This window comes from Hippopotamus amphibius, chromosome 14, assembly GCF_030028045.1.
Source record: "Hippopotamus amphibius kiboko isolate mHipAmp2 chromosome 14, mHipAmp2.hap2, whole genome shotgun sequence".
Classification (NCBI taxonomy): domain Eukaryota; kingdom Metazoa; phylum Chordata; class Mammalia; order Artiodactyla; family Hippopotamidae; genus Hippopotamus; species Hippopotamus amphibius.
The window spans coordinates 16,716,693-16,744,481 of NC_080199.1; the positions used below are offsets into that span (position 1 = coordinate 16,716,693).

Consider the following 27,789-nt stretch of genomic DNA (forward strand, 5'->3'; position numbering starts at 1 on the left):
TTCCTGGTTCAGTCTTGGAAGGTTGTACCTTTCTAAAACTTTGTCTGTTTCTTCTTGGTTTCCCATTCTATTGGCATATAAGTGTTTGTAGTAGTCTCTTATGATCCTTTGTATTTCTGTGGTGTCTGTTGTAACTTTTCCCTTTTCATTTCTAATTTTATTGATTTGAGCCCTCTCCCTTTCTTTCTTGATGAGTCTGGTTAAAGGTTTATCAATTGTGTTTATCTTTTCAAAGAACAAGCTTTTAGTTCATTGGACTTTTCTATTGTTTTCTTCATGTCTATTTCATTTATTTCTGCTCTGATCTTTATGATTTCTTTGCTTCTATTAACTTTATGTTTTGTTTGTTCTTCTTTCTCTAGTTGCTTTAGGTGTAAGGTTAGGTTGTTTATTTGAGATTTTTCCTGTTTCTTGAGGTAAGATTGTATAAACTGCTTTTGTTGTGTCCCATAGGTTTTGGATCATCATGCTTTCATTTTCATTTGTCACTAGGTATTTTTTTATTTCCTCTGATTTCTTCAGTCATCTCTCACTTATTTAGTAGCATAAAGTTTAGCCTCCATTTGTTTGTGTTTTTTAGATTTTTTTCCTCGTATTTGATTTCTAATCTCATAGCGGTGTAGCCAGAAAAGATGTTTGATATGATTTCAGTTTTCTTAAGTTTACTGGGGATTGCTTTGTAGCCCAGCATGTGATCAATCCTAGAGAATGTTCCACAGGCACTTGAGAAGAATGTGTATTGTGCTGCTTTTGGATAGAATGTTCTATAAATATCAATTAGGTCCATCAGCTCTAATGTGTTATTTAAGGCCTGTGTTTCCTTATCAATTTTCTGTCTGGATGATCTCTTCATTGATAAAAACAGGATATCAATGTCCCCCACTATTATTTTATTACTGTTGATTTCTCCTTTTATGGATGTTAATATTTGCCTTATATATTGAGGTGCTCCTAAGTTGGGTACATGTATATTTACAACTGTTATATCTTCTTCTTGGATTAATCTCCTGATCATTATGTAGTATCCTTTATCTCTTGTAAGAGTCTTTTTTTTTTTTTTGTAAATTTATTTATTTATTTTATTGGCTGTGTTGGGTCTTTTTTTTTTTTGCTGTGTGCGGGCTTTCTTTTAGTTGCGGTGAGGGGGGTTACTCTTCATTGTCATGCGTGGGCTCCTCATTGCCGTGGCTTCTCTTGTTGCAGAGCATGGGCTCTAGGTGCATGGGCTTCAGTAGTTGCAGCACGTGGGCTCAATAGTTGTGGCTCATGGGCTCTAAAGCACAGGCTCAATAGTTGTGGTGCACGGGCTAAGTTGCTCCGGAGCATGTGGGATCTTCCTGGAGCAGGGCTCGAACCCGTGTCCCCTTAACCACTGCGCCACCTAGGAAGCCCTCTTGTAAGAGTCTTTAAAGTCTATTTTGTCTGATATAGGTATTGCTATCCCAGCTTTCTTTTGATTTCCATTTGCATGGAATACCTCTTTCCATCTCATCACTTTCAGCCTGTATGTGTCCCAAGATCTGAAATGGGTCTCTTGTAAACAGCATATATACAGGTCTTATTGTTGTATCCATTCACCCAGTCTATGTCTTTTGGTTGGAACATTTCATCTGTTTACCTTTAATGTAATTATTGATTTCGATGTTCTAACTGCCATTTTGTTAATTGTTTTAGATTAGTTTTGTAGGTCTTTTTTCTTCCCTTCCTCTTTTGTTCTCATATCTTGTGATTTAATGATTAAATTTAGTGTTGTGTTTGGATTATTTTTTCTTTTTGTGTGTATCTACTGTAGATTTTTGCTTTGTGGTTACCATGAGGTTTTGACATAGCAGTCTATATATATACAAGTTTGTTTTATTCTGCTGGTCTCTTAATTTCAAATGAAATTCCAATATCCTGCACTTATACTCTCCTCTTCTCACAATTACCGGTTTTGATATTATTTTGTATTTGTGTGGATGATTCCCTACCTTTACTGTATATTTCCCTTTACTGGTGAGCTTTTCCACTTGTAATATTCTTGTTTCTAGTTGTGGCCTTTTCCTTTCTGCCTAGAGAAGTTCTTTTGGCATTTCTTGCAAAGCTGCTCAGGTGGTGCTGAACTCAATCTTAGCTTTCGTTTATTTGCAAAATTTTGATTTCTCTGTGAAATCTGAATGAAAGCCTTGCTGGGTAGAGTATCCTTGAGTATAGATACTTCCCTTTCATCACTTTAAATATATTGTGCCTCTCCCTTCTGGTCTGCAGAGTTGCTGCTGAGAAATCATCTGAAAGCTTTATGGGAGTTCTCTTGTATGTTATTTGTCATTCTTCCCATGTTGCTTTTAATATATTGTCTTCATCTTTAATTTTGTCAATTTGATGACCATGAGTCTCTGCATGTTCCTCCTTGGGTTTATCCTACCTGGGACTCTCTGAACTCACTGCGCTTGGGTGACTGTTTACTTTCCTATGTTAGGAGAGTTTTCAGCTATAATTTCTTCAAATATTTTCTCAGCTTCTTTCTCTCTCTCTTCTTCTGCTGAGACCCTTATAATGTTGGTGCATTTAATGTTCTCCCAGAGGTCTCTTGGACTGTTTTCATTTCTTTTCATTCTTTTTCTTTATTCTTTTCCATGGCAGTGATTTCCACCACTCTGTATTCCAGGTCACTTATCCATTCTTCTGCCTCACTTATTCTGCTATTGATTCCTTCTAGTGAATTTGTTTATTTCAATGACTGTACTGTTCATTGCTCTGTTTGTTCTTTGATTCTTCTAGGTCTTTGTTAAACATTTCTTGTATCTTCTCAATCCGTGCCTCCATTCTTTCTCCAAGATCTTAGATCATCTTTACTATCATTATTCTCAATTCTTTTTCAGATAAATGGTCTATCTCCACTTCACTTAGTTGTTTCTCTGAGTTTTAATCTTGTTTCTTCATCTGGCACATATTCCTTTGTCTCATTTCGTCTAAATTTCTGTGATTGTAGTTTCCATTCTGCAGGCTTCTGTTCTGTAGTTCTTGCTTCTGCTGTCTGCCCCCTGGTGGATGAGGCTGTCTAAGAGGCTTGTGCAGGCTTCTTGGTGGGAGGGACTGGTCCCTGCCCACTGGTGAGCAGTGCCATGTCTTGTCCCTCTGGTGGACAAGGCCATATCAGGGGCGTGTTTAGTGGGCAGCTTTGTACTTAAGATGACTTTAAGCTGCCTGTCTGTTGATGGGTGGGGTTGTGTTCCCACCCTGTTGGTTGCTTGGCCTGAGGCATCCCAGCACTGGAGCCTACAGGCTGTTGGGTGGGGCCAGGTTGTGGTAAGAAAATGGCAGCCTCCAGGAGGGCTCACACCAATGAATACATCCCAGAACTACTGGCACCAGGGTCTTTGTCCCTGCAGTGAGCCACAGCCACCCCTGCCTCCGCAGGAGACGTGCCAATATCAGCAGGTAGGTCTCACCCAGGCTCTTGTGAGGTCACAGCTTTTTTCCTGGGTCCTGGTGCATGCAAGGCCTTGTGTGCACCCTCCAAGAGTGGAGTTTCTGTTTCCTCCAGTCCTGTGGAATTCCTGTGATCAAACCCTGCTGGCCTTCAAAGCCAGATTCTCTGGGGGCCCCTCCTTCTGTTGCCAGACTCCCAGCCTGGGGAGCCTGATGTGAGGCTCAGGACGTTCACTCCTGTGGGGGAACTTCTGTGGTATAATTATTTTCCAGTTTGTGGGTCACCCACCCAACAGGTATAGGATTTGATTTTATCATGATCGCTTCTCTCCTACCATCTCATTCTGACCCCTTCTTTGTCTCGGGATATAACATATCTTTTCTGATGAGTTCCAGAATTTTTCTGATCATTGCTCAGCAGTTTGTTATGATTTTGGTATTTTCGTAAGAAAAGGTCATAGTTACCCTATTTTGTCTGTGTGGTGAGAACATTTAAGATCTACTCTCTAAAAAAATTGCAAGTATGCAATACAATCAAATGAGCATTTTTTTTTTTAAAGCAAACAGTCTTAGGCAAAGAGATATCCAGAATTCAGTTAATAAAGAGCCATTTACTCTTGACACAGATATATATGTAGCAATTGCTTTGTAAAGACACCTGAAATCCTGACTCATTTTACATTAATTAAGACCAGGGTAAAACAGTATTTAGAATAATTTCATGGCATTTCTCAAACAAAGTCACCTAACACATCAAATCAGGTCTTAATAAAAGTGCTATGATGCATACTAAAGATAAAATGAAATACTATATTAAAAAAATAACTTGAATCAAGGGACAAATTCTCTCCAAAATTACTAAAACAATGTAAAGTTTCAAGTTTTATCACAAACACGATAGGATTTTCTTTAATACCATTAAAAACAATCATATCTATAGAACATACTGAGTGAGTTTGTATTTGGCATGGGTTTCACTTACATATTTCTTTAGTTACTCAGTTGTATTTAATATAATTAGATGGGTCCTTTAAAATTATAATCATTTCCTTTCTCAAAGACATTCTTTGCTTCTAGATATAATTTTATAGATCCGATCACTGAATTTCACTTTTTTAACACAAGTTTGATGTAAATGAACGTTTTAATGAACAACAACAAAATTTCCATAAATACCACTGCAAGATTTAGGCATGAAAACATTGAAAGCAATTTGATACTTTTGATACTTATTTTTCATTAGATTTCATTACAAATTTGGTGGGTATTATGCAAGTGCCTGTGGCTAAAAGTTATCAAAGACAGCCCTAACCTGATGTCAATAGAAAACTTTTTATCATTTATTAGTAAAAGTTTGCTTAAGCAACAACAGCAAAATTGACTTGATGCAAATAGCAAGCTTCTCTAGTACAGTGTAAATGATCCCATTTTTAATTTACAAAGAACTTTCCCTAATACTTGTGATGCTTCAGGGTAGGTACACACTTTGATATCGAGTGACACTTACCTTGTGGTAAATCATATGGCACACGGCTACTCTCAGCCTCATCCCCACACGCTCAATGTGATAGAAGTACAAGTGGTGCAGGATGGCCCAGACCAGCACACAGGCACTCAGCCCTGCAGCATAGCCGTAGGCTTCGTACAAAGTGGCAGAATCGGTGGGATCATAGTTTTCAACATAGCTAATAATTTTGCCCAAAAATATGGGCAGAAGTACCCTTGTGCCTTCCTAAAAGGAAAGAAAAAAACCTTCATTAAAAATGCCAGTTTTTCTTACACAAGCTTTACTTTTATTATAAGCATGTTAAAAAGGTATTTTGACAAAATGCTACATCCATGGCTAATCTAAAAGAAAAATACGCAGATCTACTATCTTCTACAAGACAAGAGACAATAGTTCTAACCTTAAGGCAAAATTTTATGTTCAAAGACAGTAAAGCCTCAGTGCATTATGCTTAGTACACGGTGGATGCTACATAAATACTATAACCAGTGCTGTAGGACAGGGGTCCCCAGCCCCAGGCCTGGGAGCCTTGCTGGTCCGCCTGTCAGGAGCTGGGCCGCACAGCAGGGGGGAGCAGCAGGTGAGGGAGCGGAGCTGCATCTGCTGCTCCTCTTTGCTCCCCATCGCACACATTACTGCCTGAACCATCCCCCCTCAACCATCTGTGGGAAAAGTGTCTTCCATGGAATCAGTCCCTGGTGCCAGAAAGGTTGGGGACCGCTGCTTTAGAACACACGTGACAAAATACCAAGAGAGTCCTGGCCTATGATGAATAAGCAAAAGGTAGCAGATGAAAGGTAAGATATCTGCTTCCATATGAATGAGCCCTGCTGGCAGCCTGCCCCATCCCTGTACTCTCAACATCCCAGCCCAACAGAAAGTCAAGATGTTCATCTATGGCAGACAAGTTCTTTGCTAACACCTTCTGTTTTAAGAGCCTTTATGAACTGAGATACCGGCACAAACACATCCACACTTTTCCAGCAGGAACTCCACATGTCAATAGATCAAGAGAATGCAGCCCAGCTTCTGTGGGAGCATCACAAAAAAAACCAGGCTTGAGAAGTTCCTATTCTCTCCACCCCAGAGGGTACTTCCTCATTATGTCTGTACCCACTTGAAGCTGGGATGTTCCCTGGAGTAAAAACTTAAACATGGCAGAAGCCAAGCTAAAAAATGATGTTATCCACGGTTCGCCATCAGTCATATACTGCAGGTGCTGGGTTGGAAGAAACGTTACCAATTATTTATTCCTCAAGGAAAAAATAAGATCCTAAACCACTGACTTAGGAGTGGGCATTTGGGAGCTCACCTGCTGAGTAAGACTTAGGGAAAGCAATTTTCTTTTCCCAAATTAAAGGCAAAGAAACAGCAGCAGTTGCCCACCCTGCCAAACAGCCACTCCACCCCACAGCCTACTTCCTCCCTCTCGTCACCCCTTGTAAGGTACCCTTCTCCCTCATCAAGGAGAACCAAACACTCAATACAAATTCAAGTTGCCAAAAGTAAACACCTGGGCCCTCGACATCATTTCCTCCCCACACTTCTCAAAAGACAAAATGCCAAAAGTAGGGAAATTATTCAGGAACTCGACTTTGAAACAAGCTTCCCTTTTTAAGCAATCACTCCTTACTAACACAGACATGGTAAACAACGGATGGGTCTCCTCTGATAGTTCTCTTCTGTCTGTCCAAAGTTGATGAACCCACTTACAAGAGGAAAGGAAGGAAAATCCAAAACACCAAACATGAAATAAAAGTAACATACGATTTCTGCTCAACCAACTAGTGCCCAATCAGGATATTTATAGAAAGCTGTCCCCGTCCCTCAAATGGGTGTGACATCAAAGCCCAACACTCCTGTCTTACTCTACACACATGCACGCACACGTCACAGGCCGCACCTCACCTTCCATGAAGTCACAGCAGTTTTCATTTACTACGGAGAAGTAAGGGAACACTGTTTAGTTGAAGAATTATGAGTTAGATGATCAGATCAGAGTAAGAGGATCAGTTCTCAAGAACACAAAGGCTCACTGTTACATTTCCAGCATGTCCCATCATTCATCTCGAAGGGCATGAAGAGCTTATGGAAGAGCCTCTTATATAGGAGATCATAAAGCAGACTGTAGAGTTCACTGAGAAGGAAATCTGGAGGCTTACACAGAGAAGCAAGAACATCAAATTGTACACATGGACAGTCCCAGCCCAGGTATGGTCAAGGGCTGCACAGAGCTGCAGCCTACAGACCTGGGGCTCTCCATCAGAAGCCTAGCAGTAACACCTGCTGTCCCAAACTTTCTGGAAACTTATGATTGTCTCTGGGAATCGCTGTTGCCTGTTACTCAGCTCTCCGTTTAAGCCTAACATTGCTGTAATTATAAGAAAAAGAAGTAAGAATAATGTCACCAACCAAAGAGAATACTGATAGACACAAGAAATTTGACATAAAACAGAGTGCAAAATAAAGGCAGCTCACTACCATTGAGCATTTGAATTTTCCACTGAGAGACAGTATTTAATAAGCCAGTTGAGCAAACAGCCTCATTAAGTTGTAAAGCCAGTTCATGACCCCGATCTTCCCCTCATCTGTCCATTCTTCTTTTTTCTTCATAATAATTATTCTTTATTTGGGATTGAAATTTTCAAAAGATAATAAAGCTTTTTGAACATGAATTGCTACTTTGATATGACATAATTTGAGGGGAGAGTTATTTGTTATTCTTAACTACTACTTTGCCACCAATAAGGACTAGTCATGGCAATTCAGAAAAGTGGTGAAAAGTATAAAGTACAAGGAATTTCCATTCTAACATGAGTTGCAACTATTGAAATTATAAAATTGATTTTATACTCTGTAAGGAAAATAACAGTAAGTAAAGAGCAATTTTCCAGTAATTTCTCTCAACAAAATAAAAAATAGTCAATAACACAAAATTGTGAAAACAAAACCCAAAAGTACATATAGAGAATAAGAATACATGTACTAAATATGATTCTTCACAGCTTCCAGAACACGTAGGGCAGAAGTGATCGTGGCCATCAAAGGTGGACTGAGTACATCCATCCCCTCCACACACAAGGGAAGGTTAGAGATGAAGAGTCATTTAACAGGACAGCTGGCAGCAGCATCTGTAACCTGTGAATGTCTCCATTTCTGGCATTTGGTAGCAATTTGCTGAGGTGGACCAGGCAGAAAGTTTTCCAGCTGCTAGAAGATTAACACCTGCATATCCTCAATGCTCTGTTCCAAGTATTAACTCCAAATGGGACAGTGGTGTGAATCCCAAGGGAAGGCCCAATTTCCGATGACTCTGCTTGTCTTGGAGAGTCTCCCAGAGGGGTGAGGGGCAGCTGTGGCTCACCCTGGGGACAGAGACACTGGCCACAGCCATTCCCAGAGCTACCCCTACACGTGTACACTGGTGTTGGCGGGCGCCACTGTAAAATTCTCCCATCTGTCCATCCTTGATCCTAACCTTCAACTAGTAAGAAATAAAGCAACTGAGAAAATACTCAACATCAAACATGAAACTAACCAAATTAAAACGTTCTGGATAAGCAGGAAGAAGGTCAAAAAATGCCCCCTTAAGCCCTTCATCTCTGACATCAATTTATGACACCCTGAATATTCTTTCCACAAACCAACTGAGAATACAGATCTTATTCTTTCTCAAGAAGTCTTCACAACTGTGAAACCATGCGGGATTTTTAAAAGGGCCCAATTTCATACCACAACACCCATCACTCAAGGTTCTCTGAGAGTCTCAGAGTCTCTGAGGCAGACATTTCTTGCTGGAGTCCTTGCTATTCAGCCTCCTGGAAGCACCTGACATTGGGCCCCACCTCTTGCTTCTTAAGGTAAGTTCTTACATAGTTAGATGATAGAACTGCCACAGTGGGTACAGTTCTTCCTCCACGTTTCCTAAAGTACTTGAAACATTTCTTACGCAACTTTCCCATCTCTCACTCATGAAAAAAAAAGAGAAAACACAGGAAATAGAAACATGCTATCGGACAAAGAAAAAAATGCTTGAGTGACACACATAAACAAAAAAGAATGACCGTGTGGGAAAATGAATAGGCAGTTAAGTTTTACAACTGGGGGAAAAGGTGACAAAGGTAGAGTAGAGAAAGATCCAGAGATAAGGGGGAAAAACAGTGAATCTGGAGAAATTATAACCATCAGGGTTCTAGATATGCCTTCAGTGCTCTTTCACACAGTGGTCTTCTTCCTCACTGTACATTAGCATCATCTGGGAGGAGTTAAGAGCACTCAGAGGCCTGAGACCCAGCCACCAGACTCTGGTTTAGGTTCAATTGATTAGGGATGGAGCCTGAAGTTTCCTCTCCCTGGAAGATTTTGGATGCAGACACTAACCCCATATAAGCATCTGCTATCCTCCACTGCTGCGTTGCCATGGCATCTGAGCCTAGAGAGGCCAAAGACCTACTTTGAAGGAGTTACAAGGAGCATAAAGAGTTTTAACCAGAGTTCCATGACACGTTTTCTGCTTCCAAGAAAACCCTAATGAACCCAAGTCCTGAGCTTCCAGTGATGAAATTAAAACTTTTCATTCTGCACAGTAGGAAAAATAAAATGTTCAGAAAAGACTATACTTACAAAATACAAAGATGAATCAAAATTCACTTCGAAAGCTACCTCTAAAAGGAGAGGGAATGAAAATGAACAAGGATATCAGCCTTCTTTAAAAACGGCCTTTTCTGTTGATTTGACTTTGGAATCATGAAAATATTATACAGAATTACTATGATAACCAATTTTTTAAAAAGCAATTCCTAAAATTTCAGAGTACAACAAAATAATTTGAGAACATATTCTCTGTGTGATATACCTACCTAAAGACAGTATGAACTGCAGAAAAAAATCTTAAATTATTTTTAGAACTCACTGTTTTCAGAACTCACATTACATGTGATGGTGTTGATACTGTAAGATAAAACAGATGAATAATTATGTTGATATCACTGAGAACTGGGATTAGACATGGCACAGAAGAGAATAGACGATAGGACAAAAGAGATACAAATGTAATAGTGAGGAAGTAAAAACAGGAGTGTTTTGAATTTCACTTGGATTGGGAACACCCATATAAACATATTTGTTTATCTTAAAAAGTATATTCTAGTTTTGTTCAGTCAAAAGGCTGAGAAACAATAACTAACCCAGCAGCAATGAGCACCTCAAATGCCCGAAATGTAGTCTCTAAATTCTACTTCCCACTAAAGGAAGCCAGGGCTGCTTGGAGAAATGGCTAATTCCAGGGCTGGGGCAAAACCTGTACAAGATGACCTAGAAACATCTTGTCACACCATAAAGTAAAAAAGCTAACAAAGACTACCAGAGTATGTGCAAAAGAATAAGGACCCAACCTGAACAGACTCCCACTGGCCAAAGATGGTCAAAGGTTGGCATAAACATAACAACTGAAATAAACTGAAGCACATCAGAAATGCCTAAATCCTGAGCTCAAACTGATACTCATAAAAACAAACAAAACAAACAACAACACAAACTCATTAGCCCTAGAGGAGAACCAACTCATTATTTTGAAAACTAGTTTTTCAAAAAGTGAAAAATCAAGAATTTCCCCTACCCTTCCTGGAAATACTACACCTCAGGGTTACCAAGGAGTTTATAATGACAAAGTTTCTCTTTATGGAAATATTTCAGCTAATAAATGAAGAGGGTAAGAGTTAGAATTAGAGCATCACCCTTTTGCAACCCTTACAGAATTAATGGATCTTGAGCAATGATCATGAGTAGCTCCTCACATCACACACACAGAAAAGATAGTATGCACCTCATAAGGGAGGGACACACCCCTACAACCCTACCTCCTACAAAGAGGAAAGGGGTGAAGAAAACCCGAATGAGTCAGATCAAGCTTCTAGATCTAACCACCAGCCTAAGCTGCCAGAGGAACATGTTACATAACAAAGGGAGAAAAGCAATCAGCCAAATCCAGACTGTGGGACAAACAACCTGGTTTCTTCCATTAAAAAAATAAACCGGGACTTCCTAGGTGGTGCAGTGGTTAAAAATCCGCCTGCCAATGCATGGGACATGGGTTCAATCCCTGGTCCAGGAAGATCCCACATGTTGTGGAGCAACTAAGCCTGTGTGCCACAACTATTGAGTCTGTGCTCTAGAGCCCGTGAGCCACAACTATTGAGCCCATATGCCACAACTAATGAAGCCCACACCCCTAGAGCCCGTGCTCCACAACAAGAGAAGCCACCACAGTGAGGAACCTGTGCACCACAATGAAGAGCAGACCCTGCTCGCCACAACTAGAGAAAGCCCATGTGCAGCAATGAAGACCCAATGCAGCCAATAAATAAATGAATTTATTTATTTAAAAGAACTAAATAAATAAACCAAATAAATGGCTGAGAGGAAAAGAGAGAGCGGGGGAAGTGGAGGGGAATAGAAAAGCAATACATACAACCTCTATCAACCAGATGTACCTTATTTAATACTATTTCAAAAAACAAGGGGGAAAAGGCAACTGTGAGCACTGGCTAGACACTGAGGACATTAAAGTTAGTGTTTATGCAGAGCAATGGGATTAGGATTATTTAGGGGGAAGATTCCACATCTTTTAAACATACATATGAAAATATAGATAAAAATGATGTGATGTCTAGGAACTGCTTCAAAATAATATTGGAAGTGAGGGTGAGTAGGGGTTCAGATGAATCAAGACTGCTCATGAGTTGGCAATTCCTGAAGCTGCCTTAGGGTTACAAAGGGGCTCATTTCCCTGTACCTTTCTCAGTTCTTAACTGACATTCCTCGTAATAAATGATAGAAAAACAAGACAAAAATCAAACAGAAGTATATTAATATGTATATTTCTGGCACACATGGGAAATACCCAGAAAAACTGAATAACTCCCTGAGATGGACCAAGCCACCACCTTAAATACCACCTCCAGCTAAAGACAAAAGAAAGTAGGGGACACTTAGGAGAGGTTAATGGGAAAAGCAGCTTAAACTAGGGCCCCGCTGTGACTGTTATGCACATTTAAGTCTTCTTGAAGGCTTTGCCACTGACAGAATTTTTCTGAGATTTAGAGCCATCCTTCTCTTTCTGGTGCACAGAGGGAGACACCTTTATAAATGAAGATTTCCTTTATCCGTATAAATGTCCCTCACAGAAGGGTAACTTTTCTGTCTTTAGAGCTTTTCCTGTGTCTATCTCTCAAAACAAATTATCAGCTCAAAATAATCTTTGTGCCAAAGAGGCATATTCTGGGTGACACATTCTGCTACCCTTCAATCCCATTCTATTTTTTCATTTTTGAAATATTTTTAAAAACCTATAGAAAAAAAAAAAAAAAAAACCCACTACAGGAAGTAGTTGACAGAAGAGCACAGAACTGTAGTCAGAAAAATACCTACTCCTGGGCTTCCCTGGTGGCGCAGTGCTTAAGAATCCCCCTGCCAATGCTGGGGACATGGGTTTAATCCCTGGTCGGGGAAGATCCCACATGCCACAGAACAGCTAAGCTCATGCACCACAACGACTGAGCCTGCGCTCTAGAGCCCGTGATCCACAACTACTGAAGCCCGTGCACCCTAGAGCCACTGCTCCACAGCAAGAGAATCCACTGCAATAAGAAGCCTGCACACTGCAATGAAGAGTAGCCCCAGCTCTCCACAACTACAAAAAGCCCGCACGCACCAACAAAGATCCAAAGCAGCCAATAAATAAAGATAAGTAAATAAATAAATAAAAAATTTAGAGAAAGAAAAAAGAAAAATAACTACTCTGGGCTCTGATCCTCCAGTGCAGGCTGTGCCAGGAGAGGAAGCATCAGGACAGAATGCAGAGAACACTGACCTAGGAATCAAAACAGTTTGCTTCAGGGGCTTCCCTGGAGGTCCAGTGGTTAAGATTCCACACTCCCACTGCAGCGGGCACAGGTCCCATCCCTAGTCGGGGAACTAAGATCCTGCATGCCACATGGCATGGCCACAAAAAAAAGTTTTGCTTCAGAAACCAGGTCAGCCACCTGCACGTCACATGACCTTAAACCCATCATATGCCCTCCTGCACCTCCAGGTCCTTGTCTGTGGAAATATCTGCCTTGTTTACTTTGGAGAAATTCTGGTACAAATGAATGAGCTACAACAGCTCAAAGTGCTCCGCAACCAGCATAAAAACCAGTGTAAGCTAGGATCACTTTTACTATCAGAAGTCCTGGGAAGAGACCTATTCTACTCTTAACAGCAGAGGCTGCTTTCATAAAGAGCTTGGAAAGCTCAATGCTGCTCACAGGCCATCTTGGAAGAACAAGAGCTCTTGAGAAAAGTGATGTGTAAAAGCCAAGTTTTCTAGACAGTAATTAAAAGTTTCACTTCTAAGCAGAGTGCTAAAAATTGTAACCATTATGAATGCAATCTTTTAAAAATGAATCACGTACTTCCCTGACTTCTTAAAGAAAATGGATTGAGGGTGGTTGGGGGTTGAGTGAAATAGGCGAGGGAGATTAGGAGGTACAAATTTCCAGTTAAATAAATGAAGTCGAGGATGCAATGTGCAACATGGGGAATATCCTCAATAATATTGGAATAGCTTTGTATGGGGACAGATGGTAAATAGACTTATTATGGTAATTATTTTGTAATGTATAAAAAATACCGAATCACTATGTTGTACACCTGAAACTAATAACATCGTAAGTCAGTCATACTTTATTTTAAAAAATTCTTTTAATGTTCCAATAAAAACTTATATATGCTTACAAAAAAGAAAATTGATTCAAAATCATCACCCTCCTTCATGGCTCAAGGTGACCACTGTGCATGTTACTAACACCTCATGGCTAATGCTGTGCGCTCAAGACCCAGCAGGGTGCACACAGCAGCTCTGCTCTGCAGGTCCTCGTCCGCTTTGCTCAGTTCTCCCTCCTCCTCTCCCTTGCTGTGTGGTCCTCAGGGGTTGCTCTCGGCCCACAGTATCTTTGCCACCAGCAGCCACGCCTCAGCCTCCTGGGTTGAGCAGAATTGAGGGACAATTGGAAGAAAAGGTTGGGGAAAAAATGCAAAGGCCCAGTACAGCTCTCAGGGAACCAGTCCCGAACAGAGACCCAAAACCCTCTGTGAACTCAGAGGATTCTGTTTACGTCCTGCCCCTCAGTCGAGCTCCACAGTGAAGATTTACACAAGCATGTGCCTTCCTACAGACTCCACCTGGACCAGAGACAATCAGCAGAAGTGGACCTGGACAAAGGCCAGGTGAGCGGACGAGGCTGGGCCATCTCTAAAGGCACAGGGATAGGACGTAACCCACAGCCACTCCTCCCCACTCAGGGGAAGGGACTGGGTAAACCCTCAGTGGCTCCTTGAGGTCACCCCACTTACACACCAGCAGGTGGAGACCTCATCTCTCACACAGGAGGCCCTGATGACCTGGGGAGGCGGCCTCTGTGTCTCTGGCTCAGGCAGAGGCTTCAGGCTCCTCCTCGCCACCCTGAGGGCCCTGGGCAGGCAGAGACCGGTCCTCCCGACATGGTCCCCGTGGAGCTGCACACAGGGGCCAGGCGTGCTGGGAACGCGCCGGCTGCTCTGTCCTAAGTCGGGGTGGCCTGCAAGAGCTCCACGTTCAACATCAGCCTGGGGCTTGTGTCTCTGAGCATCAAGATCACTCCTCAATTCTCACAGGACAGAGGTTTTCATACTTTGAAATCCTAACGCTACAAGCCTCGCCCTGGACTGCCGTCAGCTGCCTTTTCCCGCTGGTGGTGCCTGTAGTGCCGGGAGGCCCTTTCTGCACTGTGGGTGGTCACAGCACGCTGCTTGGGAATCGTGGATGATCCACGAGGTGTTCTGTGCACCAGAGGAATTAAAAGAGCGCTCGAGGCCACAAAGGAAACATGTTTGCGTTTTAGATAATCCTGGACTGAGTATAGATCTCCCACTAACTCAAATACAAAGATCAACGAGCAGTGTAGGTAGAAGATCACAAAATGGGAAGATGCTTCATAAAAGCAATTATTTAACTAACTAGTACTTCTAGTGCTACTATTGAGATGAGGCCCCACGTTTGCCGGGTCCTCTGCTCCCTACTTTTCTGCCACGACCACCCAACCACCAGCCTCCTGAAAGAGGGGCCAGGGCTCGAGCAGTTGCACCTTATGCAGCCCCCAGGCCTGGCCTTCCTGGACCCCCAGCAGGACGTATTCCTGGGACTGGACAACTTTGGAATCAATGCTGCCAGCACCTCACTGGGACCGGTTCCCTCTCAGGAAGGACCCCAGCTCCTGTGGCCTCTCCCTCTATGGCTGCTTCTCCCATAAGCGGCCACAGCAAAGACCTGGAACGCATTTTAGGAGGTGATCTTGTCACCATCCAAGGCTAAATGACGCCACCCAAGGAGCCAACTGCCCAGGACAGCAAGAAAAACCAGCAGCTCAGTTCAAACCCAGACACATGGGCCACAATCGAGACCTGCCTGCCTTCAGCTTCTTCAACATCTGGTACCAAAGAGAAACTAGAGAACCAGGGACAGCAGAGAAAGGCCTGCTTCAGGATATGATCCAACACTAAACCCGGAGGCCACTCATCCACCCAGGCACCTGGCATGAGCCACAGGCACACACGGAGGCCCCAGGGTTTCCCGACAAGCAGAACTCATGAGCGCTCTGCTCGGTGAGGTCAGGAAATCCCGCACACACAGGCCACACCCGCTTGCCGCCTGTGTATTTCAAATGAAGACTTATTGTGACTGTGTAGAAACACCATGACTGGGACAGCCGCACACAGGTCAAAGAAGCTGCGACAGCCTGAGGGGCTCCTGCACCCTCCCCCGGCCCCGAGTAAGTCCCACGGGTTTGCATCTCCCCCTGCCCTTCACAAGGCACTGCAGTATCTAGGGGGTCAGAGCTCTCTCAAAGGTGGCACTCTGCCCCATATACCTGTCTCCACTCTCTGGCACAATGGCCAACCCACCTTTGTCATCAAAGACACCTTTGTCACTGGGAACTCAATCTCCCAGGACCATCACCTGAGAGCTGACAGATTCTCGGCTTTCTCCAGTTGTGTGGGGCAGACCTCACCTACCCAGCTGCCCACTGCCCGCAGTGCCCTTCCGTACAACAGAGCCTTTTAAACAAGAGCCACACCCTCCTACCTACAAACCACCTGGCCCACCCACCTCACCCCCCAATACAATCTACTTACGAAAACTCACCATCTTCTCCATCTAAAACAACTCTTTCATAGCAAGTGCATCTTCTGTCCCTCCTGCTCTCACACTCACAGGCTGCCCAAGTCCCTAAGGAAGCACCAAGGTGCCCCGGAGAGCACAAGCCACCCAGGTGGGTTTGCAGCAGACCTCTAGCAGCCCCAGCCAGAACAGGGAGGCTGACTGGCCCTGGGCCCCCAAGTGCAACTGTCTCATTGGGGGATCCTAACCCAGGGTTATGGAGATCACTGACCTCATGGCTTTCTGCCTTTGGTTTTCCCCTGCACATCCCCTCCTACACCCTCTGCAAATGCTGGGCGACAAAGACTCCCCCCTCAACCAGCAATCCACCCCCACAGCCAGGGACAGAAACCAGCATGGGTGGTGCACAAATTCTCCACAATTCATGGTGAATCTGGAGCTCCTCCCTTAGGGGGCTTTGGCTTGGGTTACCCAGCCCACTGGGAAGGGGGCAGCCTGGGGAAGGGTGTGCTCTTGAGAGCTCTGGGCAGCTCCAGCTCAGACACAGGGCCCCAGTTCTGTTCCACTGGAAGGGGAGAGGCAAGATCCCATCTTAGGAAAGCATTTACCAGATGGGACCTGGAAAACTTAACAATTGTCTGCTGAGTGCATGTAAAATGTCTTACATTGCTCTGGGCTCTGGTCCAAATGTACTTCCTCCAAACCACAGGGCACATATTCCTTGAGGCTGTAGGATCTTCCTTGCGGCAAAGCTCACTCAGCATTTATACTGAGCACCAGGAACATCCTAACATAATATAAAATGTCTTTCCTTTTCAGAGCCATCCTTCCATGACACTATGTTTTAAACAATTAAAAGAAAAATAGAGGTCCTCCAGAGGTCCATTCCTTTACATATTTGCCTATTGTAAAGAAGATACAACCAATTTGTTTCATGTCTCCTAGACATTTTATCCTCAGACCTTAAACTACTGGCCTCTCTCCCACCCGTCCCGTCCATCTCAATGCTGATCTGCATACACTGAAAAGCAATGCACTGTGTGTAAAAGCTTTTACCTCAAGAAACATAAACATTCCCCAAACTAAGTAGGATTTCCAGTAACACTTTATGATTGCTTTCGTTAAAGAAGGCTCCCGTGCGTCTTTCTGGGCTCTCAGAACTTCTTGGTCCCAGTACCTGTGATGAGAAACAAAGCACAGTAAAGAACAGCCCCGCCACAGGCAAAGGGGGGAGGTGACAGAGGGGAGGAGAAGCCTTTTCTACAGGGCGCTGTGTGGCTGCCCCGTAAAGCCTGGCTAATTGCTTGCAGGGCTCCTGAAAGATGAGCCCTGAAGATCCTGAAGCACCAGAAGAACATGCTTTGAGGGGAAAGCGTCCCAGTCTCGGGAAACAAGTTCCTGCCACGCTTTGCTGGAGTCACAGCACCATGAGCAGCCCAAGAGGGCAGACAGCCTCCTCCAGGGACACCACCTCCGGGGACAGAGCTCAGCGTCCAGGGCCCGGGCTGCTGGCTCCCTCCACGTCCACAAACGCACAGGAAACACGGGGCCCCCAGCCTCCAAAGGGGGCTAAGCCCGGGCTCAGCCTGAGGGGGGTGAGCATGCAGTGTCAGGGGAAGGAGGCTCCAGAAGAGCCCGGAGGAGGCGAAACCCACTCCAAACCGTGAGCCACACGGAGACGTTCTCACTCCTCCTTCCCCTTCTCCTCTCTGCCTGCTGCTCACCCTTGCAGCTCTTCCCCAAGGTGCCTGGAGCGATCTTCCGGAAGCACTGAGTACATGTCATCTTCTTCTAATCTCTGCTTGTGGCCAATTTTAAACAAGGGGTTTAGCCACCTGTTAAAAATTAAGAGAAAAGGAGAGTGATAGAAATCCATTCTACACAGCACTAATTAGAATCCTACATTCATGGGCTTTGTTTAAAAAAAAAGTCTACGTTTTAAATATATAAGGATACAAGGGGGAAATTAATTATGTGCTTATACACACACACATACAAATCAAGGTACAGGGAAGTCACTCTGGCTTATACATGATATAACTTAACTAAGGCAGCCTATTTGTGGCCTTTGGAACATACATTGCACATCTGCTTTAGTTATTAAGGAAAAATACATTTAGAAATCAAAATAAAGTAACTGTGGTTCAGGCACGCAGAACAGAGCTGAATGGCCACTGTGGGTAAGGCTGCAGACAGATTCCTGTATTACTGAGGACTTCAATTTTCTGAACTGTATCAGGCTCAGGGATACCTCCAGTCATTCTCAAAGCAGACGCAACCTTGTGGTCTCAAGATCTCTTTGGATTAGCTGTTAACACAAAGGAATTTTTACCGGGAATCACCTTACAGATACAACACCCTTGAGTCAAACAGGCTCTGGACCCTGACCTCCTCACAGCCCTGTCAGACTCCCCTCAGCCAGGACGCTCACGTGAGCCTCTTTCTGACCCCGACCTTCAGAAGACGTCCCAGAGATAAGTAACACCTTCCCAACTAAAAGGCATGGGCTGATTCTTCTCATGGTCCTCCATGTTATCACTCCCTGGAAGAGTAATTTCTTTTCAAATGTAACACAAGACATTCAAAACGGCTGGGATTTTATGGACTGTTGGGTCTAGCACCATCAGCCTCAGTCAGGGAATAGAGACCCCCACACTTTCAGGGGACTCCACTCACAGCTGACAGCACCACCAAAAAGTAGTTTAATTCCTCCACGCCCATGCGTCTGCCCAGGGACGTCAGGTTGCCCCCACTGCCACCCCACCTCGGCAAAGGTGAATGTCTCAGTCATATCCCTGTTTTCTGGGGGACAAAACAACCTTTCCGATATGAGCTCCCCACACACAGGCATGGCCGACTACACAGTCCGCATGCCTAAGGGCTCTGGGAACAGGATCTCACCAGACCCAGAGGGGCCTGGCCTATGGAGCCAGCACCCTGGATGGAAGGGCACCACCATCAGCCTAAACACAACTCAAGAAAATGCCAAGACGGTGTGTGCCCCTGAGGGGTACTGGTTCCTTGGGGCCCCTGTGGCCAGGGCCACGCACGGTTGGGCCATAAACTGCCTCTGAGAAAACTATACCAGTGGACACTGGGCGATAGGTGGTACCTTCCCGACCCAGGTTACATCCAGGTTTTAATGATACCCACCACACCTCCCAACCACAGGGGGCCATTCATCTAGTCAGGAGGGGAGCTGGACTGGTACCAGCAGGAGTGGTCACCCTTGTAGCATCCTTGGGGAGCCCAGCACGGGGAACAATTTATAACGCCGTAACTATAACAGAAGTCACTCGAACAGTGGCCTGGAGAACTAGAGAACCCGGGTCCAACTTTAGAATCATACAATCTTCACAGCACCCTCTGGCCCACATGACCCTCCACCACTGCACAGCTCTCACTTACTTGCTGGCTGATCAAGGGGGAATTTGTGGCCCTGAAAACATTTTCTGTTGTTTCTATATTAACATGAGTTGTGAAAGAGAAGACAGTGCAACCTGACTGTTAGAGAAGGCTGCCTGGCTACACTGTACCCAGAACAAGAAGGGCCTCACTGAATAAACTTGGGACAGTATCAAAAGGGCGATCTCCAGCTTCCCTGGGCTTCTGGATTCTTAGGACCCCTTACAGTTATTCCCCTTCTCTTGCTCTGTGGTCGCTGTATCCTCAACTGCCTCATTAGTTTCATCTCCTGGAGACCTGAGGCAATCAAACTGCACATGGTCCTTACCCAGGGGTATCAGCAACTGGGACTCCAGACAGGTGACAAACTTATTGTAGCTGAATCAGGAAAAATTCTGCTCCTCTCACCCAACATATGACCACACCCGAGCTCAGCAGGAAGCCGTTTCAGAAGACCAACCTTCGCCCCTTCAGTGTCCTTCAAGAACGAGGAGCAGTAAAAACGAAAGGGAGGAATTACTACCAGGCTGTTGTCCCAGAATGATACCCCTGCCCCTCCCTCGAATGGAAACCACTGGCTCTTATCTGAGTCTCAGGCTCCACCATAAAAGCAGAAAGCTGCAGAGAGAGAAATAAGACCTGGTTAGAACCAGCCAGGCCCAAGATGGCGAGAGACCTAACCGCCAGTAGACCTTGAACCTCATTATGCGCTCCCTGTGATATATTAGCAGCTAAAGGACACCCCCACCAGTGCCAGGACAGCTGACAATGGCCATGACAGCACCCTGAAGAGCCCATGCAGGGCCTGAAAAGGAGGGCTGCCTCAGTTTCAGGTCCGAACCACAAGCCCTGTTCTCAGATAAGTCATGAATATTCCTCCCTCTCTTGACTCAATTCCCTCCCTTTACCTCAATCCTTCTATACATAGTGTCTCAGCCCAAACTGGGTTGAGAAGCTGATTTGTGAACTAAGTTCCTGCTTCTCCATTCTTTGGCCATTGAATAAAGCTTGTGCTCTTCTAGTATCGCCATTGGTTTAATTATTGGCTGTGGGAATCCATGCGGATGAAGAACCTTCCCAGCCAAGATAAGGGGTCTTCGCCTGCGCTACGACCCTGGCACAACTCCAGGCGACCAATCTGGTGAGAAGTACAGCAGTTACCTACACAAGGAACACAGGCTCGGGAGCCAGACTGCCTGCTTTGGGATCCTGCTCCACCACTTACTAGCTGTGGGATGGTAGGCAACTCACTCAACCTCCCTGCTCAGGGCCTTCAGGTGTAAAATAAGAGGGAACAGCTCCTTCCCTTCCAGCAGGAAAACTGGCAATGGGTGCCCATCAACATCCATGAGACGTCCTCACCTTCCCATGTCCACGCACATACACTGTGAAAATCCACAAACAGGAGGTGCTTGGAGTGTTCCCTGCCCTGCCTGAAGTTAAGGAGATGTCTGCCGACTTGGCTATTACTTATGTCAACCACTTTCTTCTTCTAGGCCTCTCTTTCCTCAAGGGCCATCAAATGGCCAAGAGACATAGCTACACACACTAAATACACCACAATCAAAACAAGCATAGGAGCTCCTATTCCCTGGGGATCCCCTGGGCTGTCCCATAAAAGAAGGAAATTTCAGAATTTCGGACAGATGAATGGATTAGGGTCCAGAAACAAAAGATCTAGTAATCACGCAAGTATGATTAAAGCCCAAAGGTTCAGGCCCACCTACTTAGCAGTCCCAGCTACTAGATGGAAAACTTTAGTTCAGAGCTTCACCTCTTTGAGCTGTTTTTCATTGGTGTGTTTTGTCCCAGCTCAAGGACCCTTCAGTGGTTTCAGGACCAAATGATTCCTGGGGACGACCACCTACATAAAGACCATGCACTGCTTCTCTAAAGGCTACAGATCTGGATAAGACCCCCACAGGCTTCAGGGACCCCATCCCCAGACTGGTCCTCAAAGGTGGAAGCAGAAATATTCACAATAAGGAAAGGGGCTGGTTAAGTACATACTCCAGTTGTCTCAGTGTGTCCCAGGCAAAAGCAAGACGTTTTCAAGAATAACGTCCCCATGCATTACATAAAATACACTAGTGTTTTTTACCCGCAGGAAATTTGCTACAACTAGGTATCAGGACACACAGTGAGAGCCACAGGAGGGGCGATGGAGGGAGGGAAACAAGACATGGTCATAGACATAGGGACACAGGGAGCCCGATGGAGTTGGAACGCAGCTCTCACCTAAGGAATATAGGGAAAGGTGGCGACATTACTGAAAGACCACAAAGGTGCAGGGCACTCATTAGACAAAGGAAGCTGTTCATAAACTGCTTGCTTAGGGAGAAAAAAAGGAGGTGGGGGTGGGAGTTGGGGAGGTGCCACTTTACTTCAGAACTGCGAAGTCCTGAGAGTGAGGGGGAAGCTGGCTAAGAGTAGAGTGTGTGTGTGTGTGTGTGTGTGTGTGTGTGTGTGTGTGTGTGTGTGTGTGTGTGTGTGTCGGGGGGGTGGGGGGCGGGGGGGTCCAGCCGGTTCTCCCCCGGGCGGTGACCCCTGGGCAGCCTTGTTCTCCGCCTCCCCACCTCCTGCTCCTGCGGCTCCCCCTGCTCTCTGGCGCTGGAGGCTGGCGGGGCAGCGGCGTCAAGGCAGGGAGCCCCCGCACCACCGCCCCCAGGCTCCCCGGGCCCCCCTTCCCGCCCCTGCTCCCGCCCGCCCCGCGTGCCCGGGCGCAAAGGGGAGCAGGCGGCCGGCGTGGGGAGGCTCCACCCGCGGCGGAAAGCGCCCCCTCGCCCGGCCCCGCGGCCCCCAAAGGCCCGGCAGCGGCAGGTCCGGAGGGGCGCTCACCAGACGAACAGGCGCGAGCAGAGGTTCGCGCCCTGCAGCGGGCTGGCGTTGGGCTTCACCTCCGGGGGCACCGGCAGCATCTTGCCGCCGGGGCGGGCGCGGGGCCGGGGGGCGCGGCTCTCCCGGCGGTGCGGCTCCCGCGGCTCCTGGAGGCGCCGGCGCGGGGCTGCTGAGGACGCGGCCGCCTCGCGAACCCTTCGGGGCGGGAGCCGGGAAGCACCTGCTTCCGGGAGGGGAGCGCCAGTGCCCGCCCTGACCCCGCCGCCCCGCCTGCGCAGCCTCCGCGCTCGCCCCCAGGACGCCTGCGGCCACAGCCCTGGAGACAGGAGCAGCGCGCACGTGTGGGGCTGCGGGACGAAGAGCCAGCCTGGGGGAGGCGGCCACAAGCCGCAGGCAGGTGCCAGGCGAGGCCACCCGCTCTTTGATGGAGGCGGGGAGGCGGACGGCGCCGCACAACCAACCCAGCTCCCAGGATAGCACCTGGCGGCACACCCTGCTGGAGTTCCTGCTCTGAGCCCAGGCACCCACCCAGAAGGGGCAGAGAGGAGGCTCAGGCTCTGCCCCACTCTGCTCCTCAGAAGCTCCCCAGGGGCTGCAGCGAAGACCTGGAGAAAAGCTGGAGGAAGGCATTAACAGCCCGCCCTCTGGGAACTCTGCCCTCATCAGGACCAGACAAGGGTACTGTGGAAGGTGCTCCAAGCAGGACCCTATGGGGCCTTCCTGGGACAGACCCCACCCCAACCTCATGTCCTCTGCCTGCCTCTTGTTTGTAGAAGAGCTTGTCTCCCAGGCCACCTCTGAGTCACAAAAGGCTGGCTCAAGAATTAATGATTGAAGAATGTAAACATGTAATAACAAAACAATTTAAACAGTAATTCAGCCATATAGCAGTCACAGAATCTTTAGTTCTCCCTGAAGGCTATAGATAACATGCTTGATGCACAAGCCTGAGTTGTTTTGCAGATGCTAAAAAGCCCACCAGGTGGAAGAAGTTAACTACATGATGACCAGGATCAGCTGGAACCTAAGGCTTAGTGATGAGGACCCCTGGTACGTCACCCTGTTCCTCCACCTCAACCAATCAGAAAGTAATGAGTGAGCTGATCTGGTACCCTGGACTCTCTCTCTCCCTCAGCTTGCCTTTAAAATAACTCCCCTGAAATCCATTGGGGGAGTTCTAGTCTATTGAACATGAGCCTCCTGTGCTCCTTTCTTGGCCCTTGCAATAAACCTTTCTCTGCTCAGAACTCCAACATTTCAGTTTGGACTCACTGTGCATTGGGAACAAGAGCTTGGGTAGGGCAACACAACCACCAGCCAAACACTTGACCTCGGACAGCAGCAGGGTTTAGTACAGATTATGTGTGTAGAACTGCAAGGCTTAAGTAAGTAAGGTAACAGAAGAAGAGCTCAAATGATTTTGGAGGATGAATGCATGCTGTCATTGAGGAAGGCTTTTGGCATCTCACATGTTGCATTGTGGTGGGGGGAGGGGACCTCTGTGAGCTTTTTGCTGCCCTCTTAGGTTGATAAAGGAGAATATGGGGAGAGACTGCCTTATGATCTCTTTCATTATGAACTCAAAGCCTAGACAAATAACAGTGGCTTTGTTACAGAACACAGGTTATGCACATTTCTGGGGACCTTACCTCACTTTTAACTCTAACAATGCCCTGTTCAAGAAGGTATTATCATCCCTATTTTGCAGATGAGAAAGATGAGACTCAAGGACAGCAGTTGTTAAAGGTCTTTGAATCAGTAATGATGAATCCTGATTTAGACTCCAGTTGTAGTCCTGGATGGTTGTCTCACTGGTAGATGTGGGACTGTCAGTGTGTGTGAAAAGTGCCTAGAATATGCTCTGTGAATGAATGAGTGACTGTAGGACTGAATGAACAAAATCTTGGGCTCCCATGTGGGAAGACATTCAGGAGCCTTTCTGAAACCTTGAAAATGTTAAAGTATGTGGGCCGAGCAATGGGATTCAGAATGTCCTGCTTGAGCAGTGGAGGAGCTGAGGCTGCAGGGCGTGGAGACTAATATCACCCTGTTTGGCCCTGAAGGATGTCTGGTTATCCAAAGACGGGTAAGATTCCTCAGAGGAGGAACAACCTAAGACACGCAAAGCCGCAGAGGGGCCAACAGGGGTGGTGCATAGAGCCTTCCTTACATCACCCTGTTTGGCCCTGGAGGATGACTGGTTAGCCAGAGACGGGTAAGATTCCTCAAGGGAGGAACAACCGAAGACAGGCACAGTCGCAGAGGGGCCAACAGGGGTAGGGCACAGACCCCCAATATCTGAGAGAGGTCTCCTGCCCCCAGGGCAGTTTTGCTCTCCACGCCCAGCTCAAATCCACACCTGCTCAACTCCGACCCAGGAGGCAAACAAAGATCATTGCCTCAGTCATGTGAGGCCTTTGATTGTTTATGGGTGTAACCTGAGAATGTTAGCCTCAGAACTCAATAAAAGCAACCTGGGATGAGTCAGCAGGGCTCTTGATCAGAGAGGTCTTGAGCCCCCCCCACACACACTTTTCTCTTCAGTCTGTGTCTGTGTCTTCTTCAAGCTTGCGGCACCCGTCACTCACCTCGAAACGCGGAGCTGGTCTTGGCACTCCCACTCATAAGTGTTCAGTTATTTGTGCGGCCATCTTACCAGCTTCTCTTCCCTTCCATCCTAAATGAAGAAAGATCAAAGTTTGTGGTGCTTATAACAAGATCACCTTGTTATTCTCTGATAATTTCCCATGTACCTTGGCTAAATGGAGTATTAATAATGGTGTTATTAATAATGGCTCTTAGCTCTAGTTATGCAAGATGAATAAGTTCTGGAGAGTTGATTGTATAGCAATGTGGCACAGTTGACAACACTGTACTGTACACTTTTAATTTGCTGAGATTAGATCTTGTGTGTTCTCCACATAAAAAAGAGAAAAAAAGGAAAATGGTTAAGGTGTGAAGTGAAGGATATGTTGATTGGCTTGGTTGTGATGAATATTTCACACTGTATATGTAAATCAAGTCATCAGGTTGTACATTTAAATATATACAAATATTCACTGTCAATTATACCTCAACAAAGCTGGAGGAGAAATGGATTCTAAACAAAGCCTTCATGTATTCAAACATTTTTTAATAAGTCAAACATAAAAGAATGGCAGTGTTAATAAACTGCTTAATTCGAGTCAATATATTCTATTTGGTCTTCTTTAAGATGTAATTATACTGGAAGCTTGCATTATTTTGTTTTCAGTCTTTTGGAAAACTAGTCCATTATTGAAATGAGTTGTCCAGAAACTGCTAAGAATTGATAAAGATGTCCTAAGAAAACATGAAATCCCTGTTTTTATTAGGCTCACAATCTAGAAAAAGAATAAGTAAAAAGGAAATTACAACAAAATAATACAAATAATAGAAAAATATAAATATACAAATATATTCATTCTCACCTATTAAATTAGAAACAGTCTTTAAAAACCAAAATACCCCATGCTAATGAAGGAAAATGTCAATAGTATATTACAATGCTGACAGGCACTGTAATATACTGTTGGTAAAATATGCTAGAATAGCCTTTTCAGAAAATAATTTGACAATACTTATTAAGAGCCTTAAAAATGTTCTTCCTTTTTGATTTAATAGGATTTCCATTTATAAGATGATGAAAGCATAAGGTCAGTTATAGAGAACTATTTATGTACAAATTTATTTATGTACAAATGTTTCTCAGTGCAGTGCTTATTATAATAGAATTTAGAAACATCCTAACTTGTAAGTTCAGCAATAGCAAAATGATTAAATACATCATGAATCATTTTTAAGCAAGTGCTTTTTGAACACGTACTATACATCAAATACCATTCAAAGCGCAGGGGATCAACGGTAAACAAAGTACGTCGTAAGGTTGATTTTCTCACAGTGTATACACTGAAGTAGTGGAAGGTAGGCAGTAAACAGGTAAATGAATGAACAAGATAATGTCAGGTTTGATAAGGGCTATGAGGAAAATAAATAGGAAATGAGAGTGGCTGGAGCAACCCCTGGTTTACATTGTGTAGCCAGGAAGGCTGCTCAGAGGAGAAACTTGAGCCAACACATGAAAACCAAGGAGTCAGTCTTATACAAGCTGGGAGTAAATAAATAAATAAATAAAATGCATCGTATTGGATAACTTGGGGTGAGTGTGATTTTATTTGTTTTAAAAATAAAAAAGAAGGGAAGAGAGACCTCCTGCTGCATCTGTAAGAGAAGGGAGGACACTAGGCAAACTGCCACCCCTGAGACTGGCAAGCCCCCAGGTGAATAGAGGAAATCAGGCTTCCTGGAGCAGAGACTCAGAGTGAAACCACCAGGGGGACCTGTGTCTGGGGAGGAAATCCAGAACTAAAACTGACAAATTGCCATAGGCTCAGTGTGAACAACCTGAGAGTTAAAAACTCCAGGGGCACCCAGTCATGGGAGGACTCACAACATTGTGAGATTTACCTCCAGGAGGTCCACCAGGAACTTACAGAAAATACCAGACAAATGTCCCCTCAGACCTCCTGCTGTGTGTGTGTGTTTGTGGGTTGGGGGGGGGAGGGGAGTAGCCAATTTTGAAATAGACCAGAGCACTCAATTTTGCTAACAAGACCTGCACTCAGGGAAAACTAGTTAACCAGAGTCTAACCTGCTGGGGAATTAACTGAGCTTAACTGACCTGGGGGAAGAGAAATCCCCAACCCCAGCTGGTCCTGGCCATTCTGTCCCACATAGGGGAAGGGGTGGGGGAGGAACATGAGAAGCACTTGTGAAGTTCTCAGTCCAGAGGCAGAGCCTCACTGAGGGGCTGAGACCCAATCATGGGAACTGCCGGCCCTCACACCTCTCCACCTCATCCCTAAGGCCTTGTTACAGCAGTTCCTTTAACCCAGGACATCATGTCTGCATATCAAGAAAAAGTTACAAGGCACACCAAAAAAAAGAAAAAATTGAAGAGACAGAGCGTGCCTCAGAAGCAGCATGGCAGGGATGTTGGAATTATCAGATCAGGATTTTAAAACCAACTATGATTAATATACCAAGGGCTCTAATGGATAAAGTAGACAACATGCAAAAGCAGATGGGTGATGTAAGCAGAGGGAGGGAAATCCTAAGAAAGAACCAAAAAGAAATGCTACAGATAAAAAACACTGTAACAGAAATGAAGAATACCTCTGATGGGCTTATTAATAGAGGGGACACAGCTGAGGCAGGAATTGCTGAGCTAGAGGATGTATCAATAGAATCCACAAAAACCGAAAAGCAAAGAGAACAAAGACTAAAAAAACCCAGCATATCCGAGGACTGAGGATCAAAAACAAAAAAGCCACATCTGCATAATGAGAATTCCAGAAGGTGAAGAAAGTAACAAAAGAAATATTTGAAACAATAATGACTGAGAATTTCTCCC

The 27,789-nt window shown here is 45.3% G+C and overlaps 1 protein-coding gene across 1 annotated transcript in view; it reads right to left on the minus strand.

The window, feature by feature from the left end:
• LOC130835707 (ATP-binding cassette sub-family C member 4-like) overlaps positions 1-22,438 on the minus strand; it is a 159,268-nt gene extending 136,830 nt beyond the window's left edge. The window contains exons 1-4 of the mRNA XM_057707455.1: positions 22,359-22,438; positions 17,840-17,950; positions 17,172-17,292; positions 4,919-5,143 (exon numbers count right to left, since the gene is read on the minus strand). Coding sequence (XP_057563438.1) covers positions 4,919-5,143; positions 17,172-17,292; positions 17,840-17,950; positions 22,359-22,438 — 537 coding nt within the window. The remainder of the gene's footprint in view (positions 1-4,918; positions 5,144-17,171; positions 17,293-17,839; positions 17,951-22,358) is intronic.
• Positions 22,439-27,789: the final 5,351 nt, after the last annotated feature.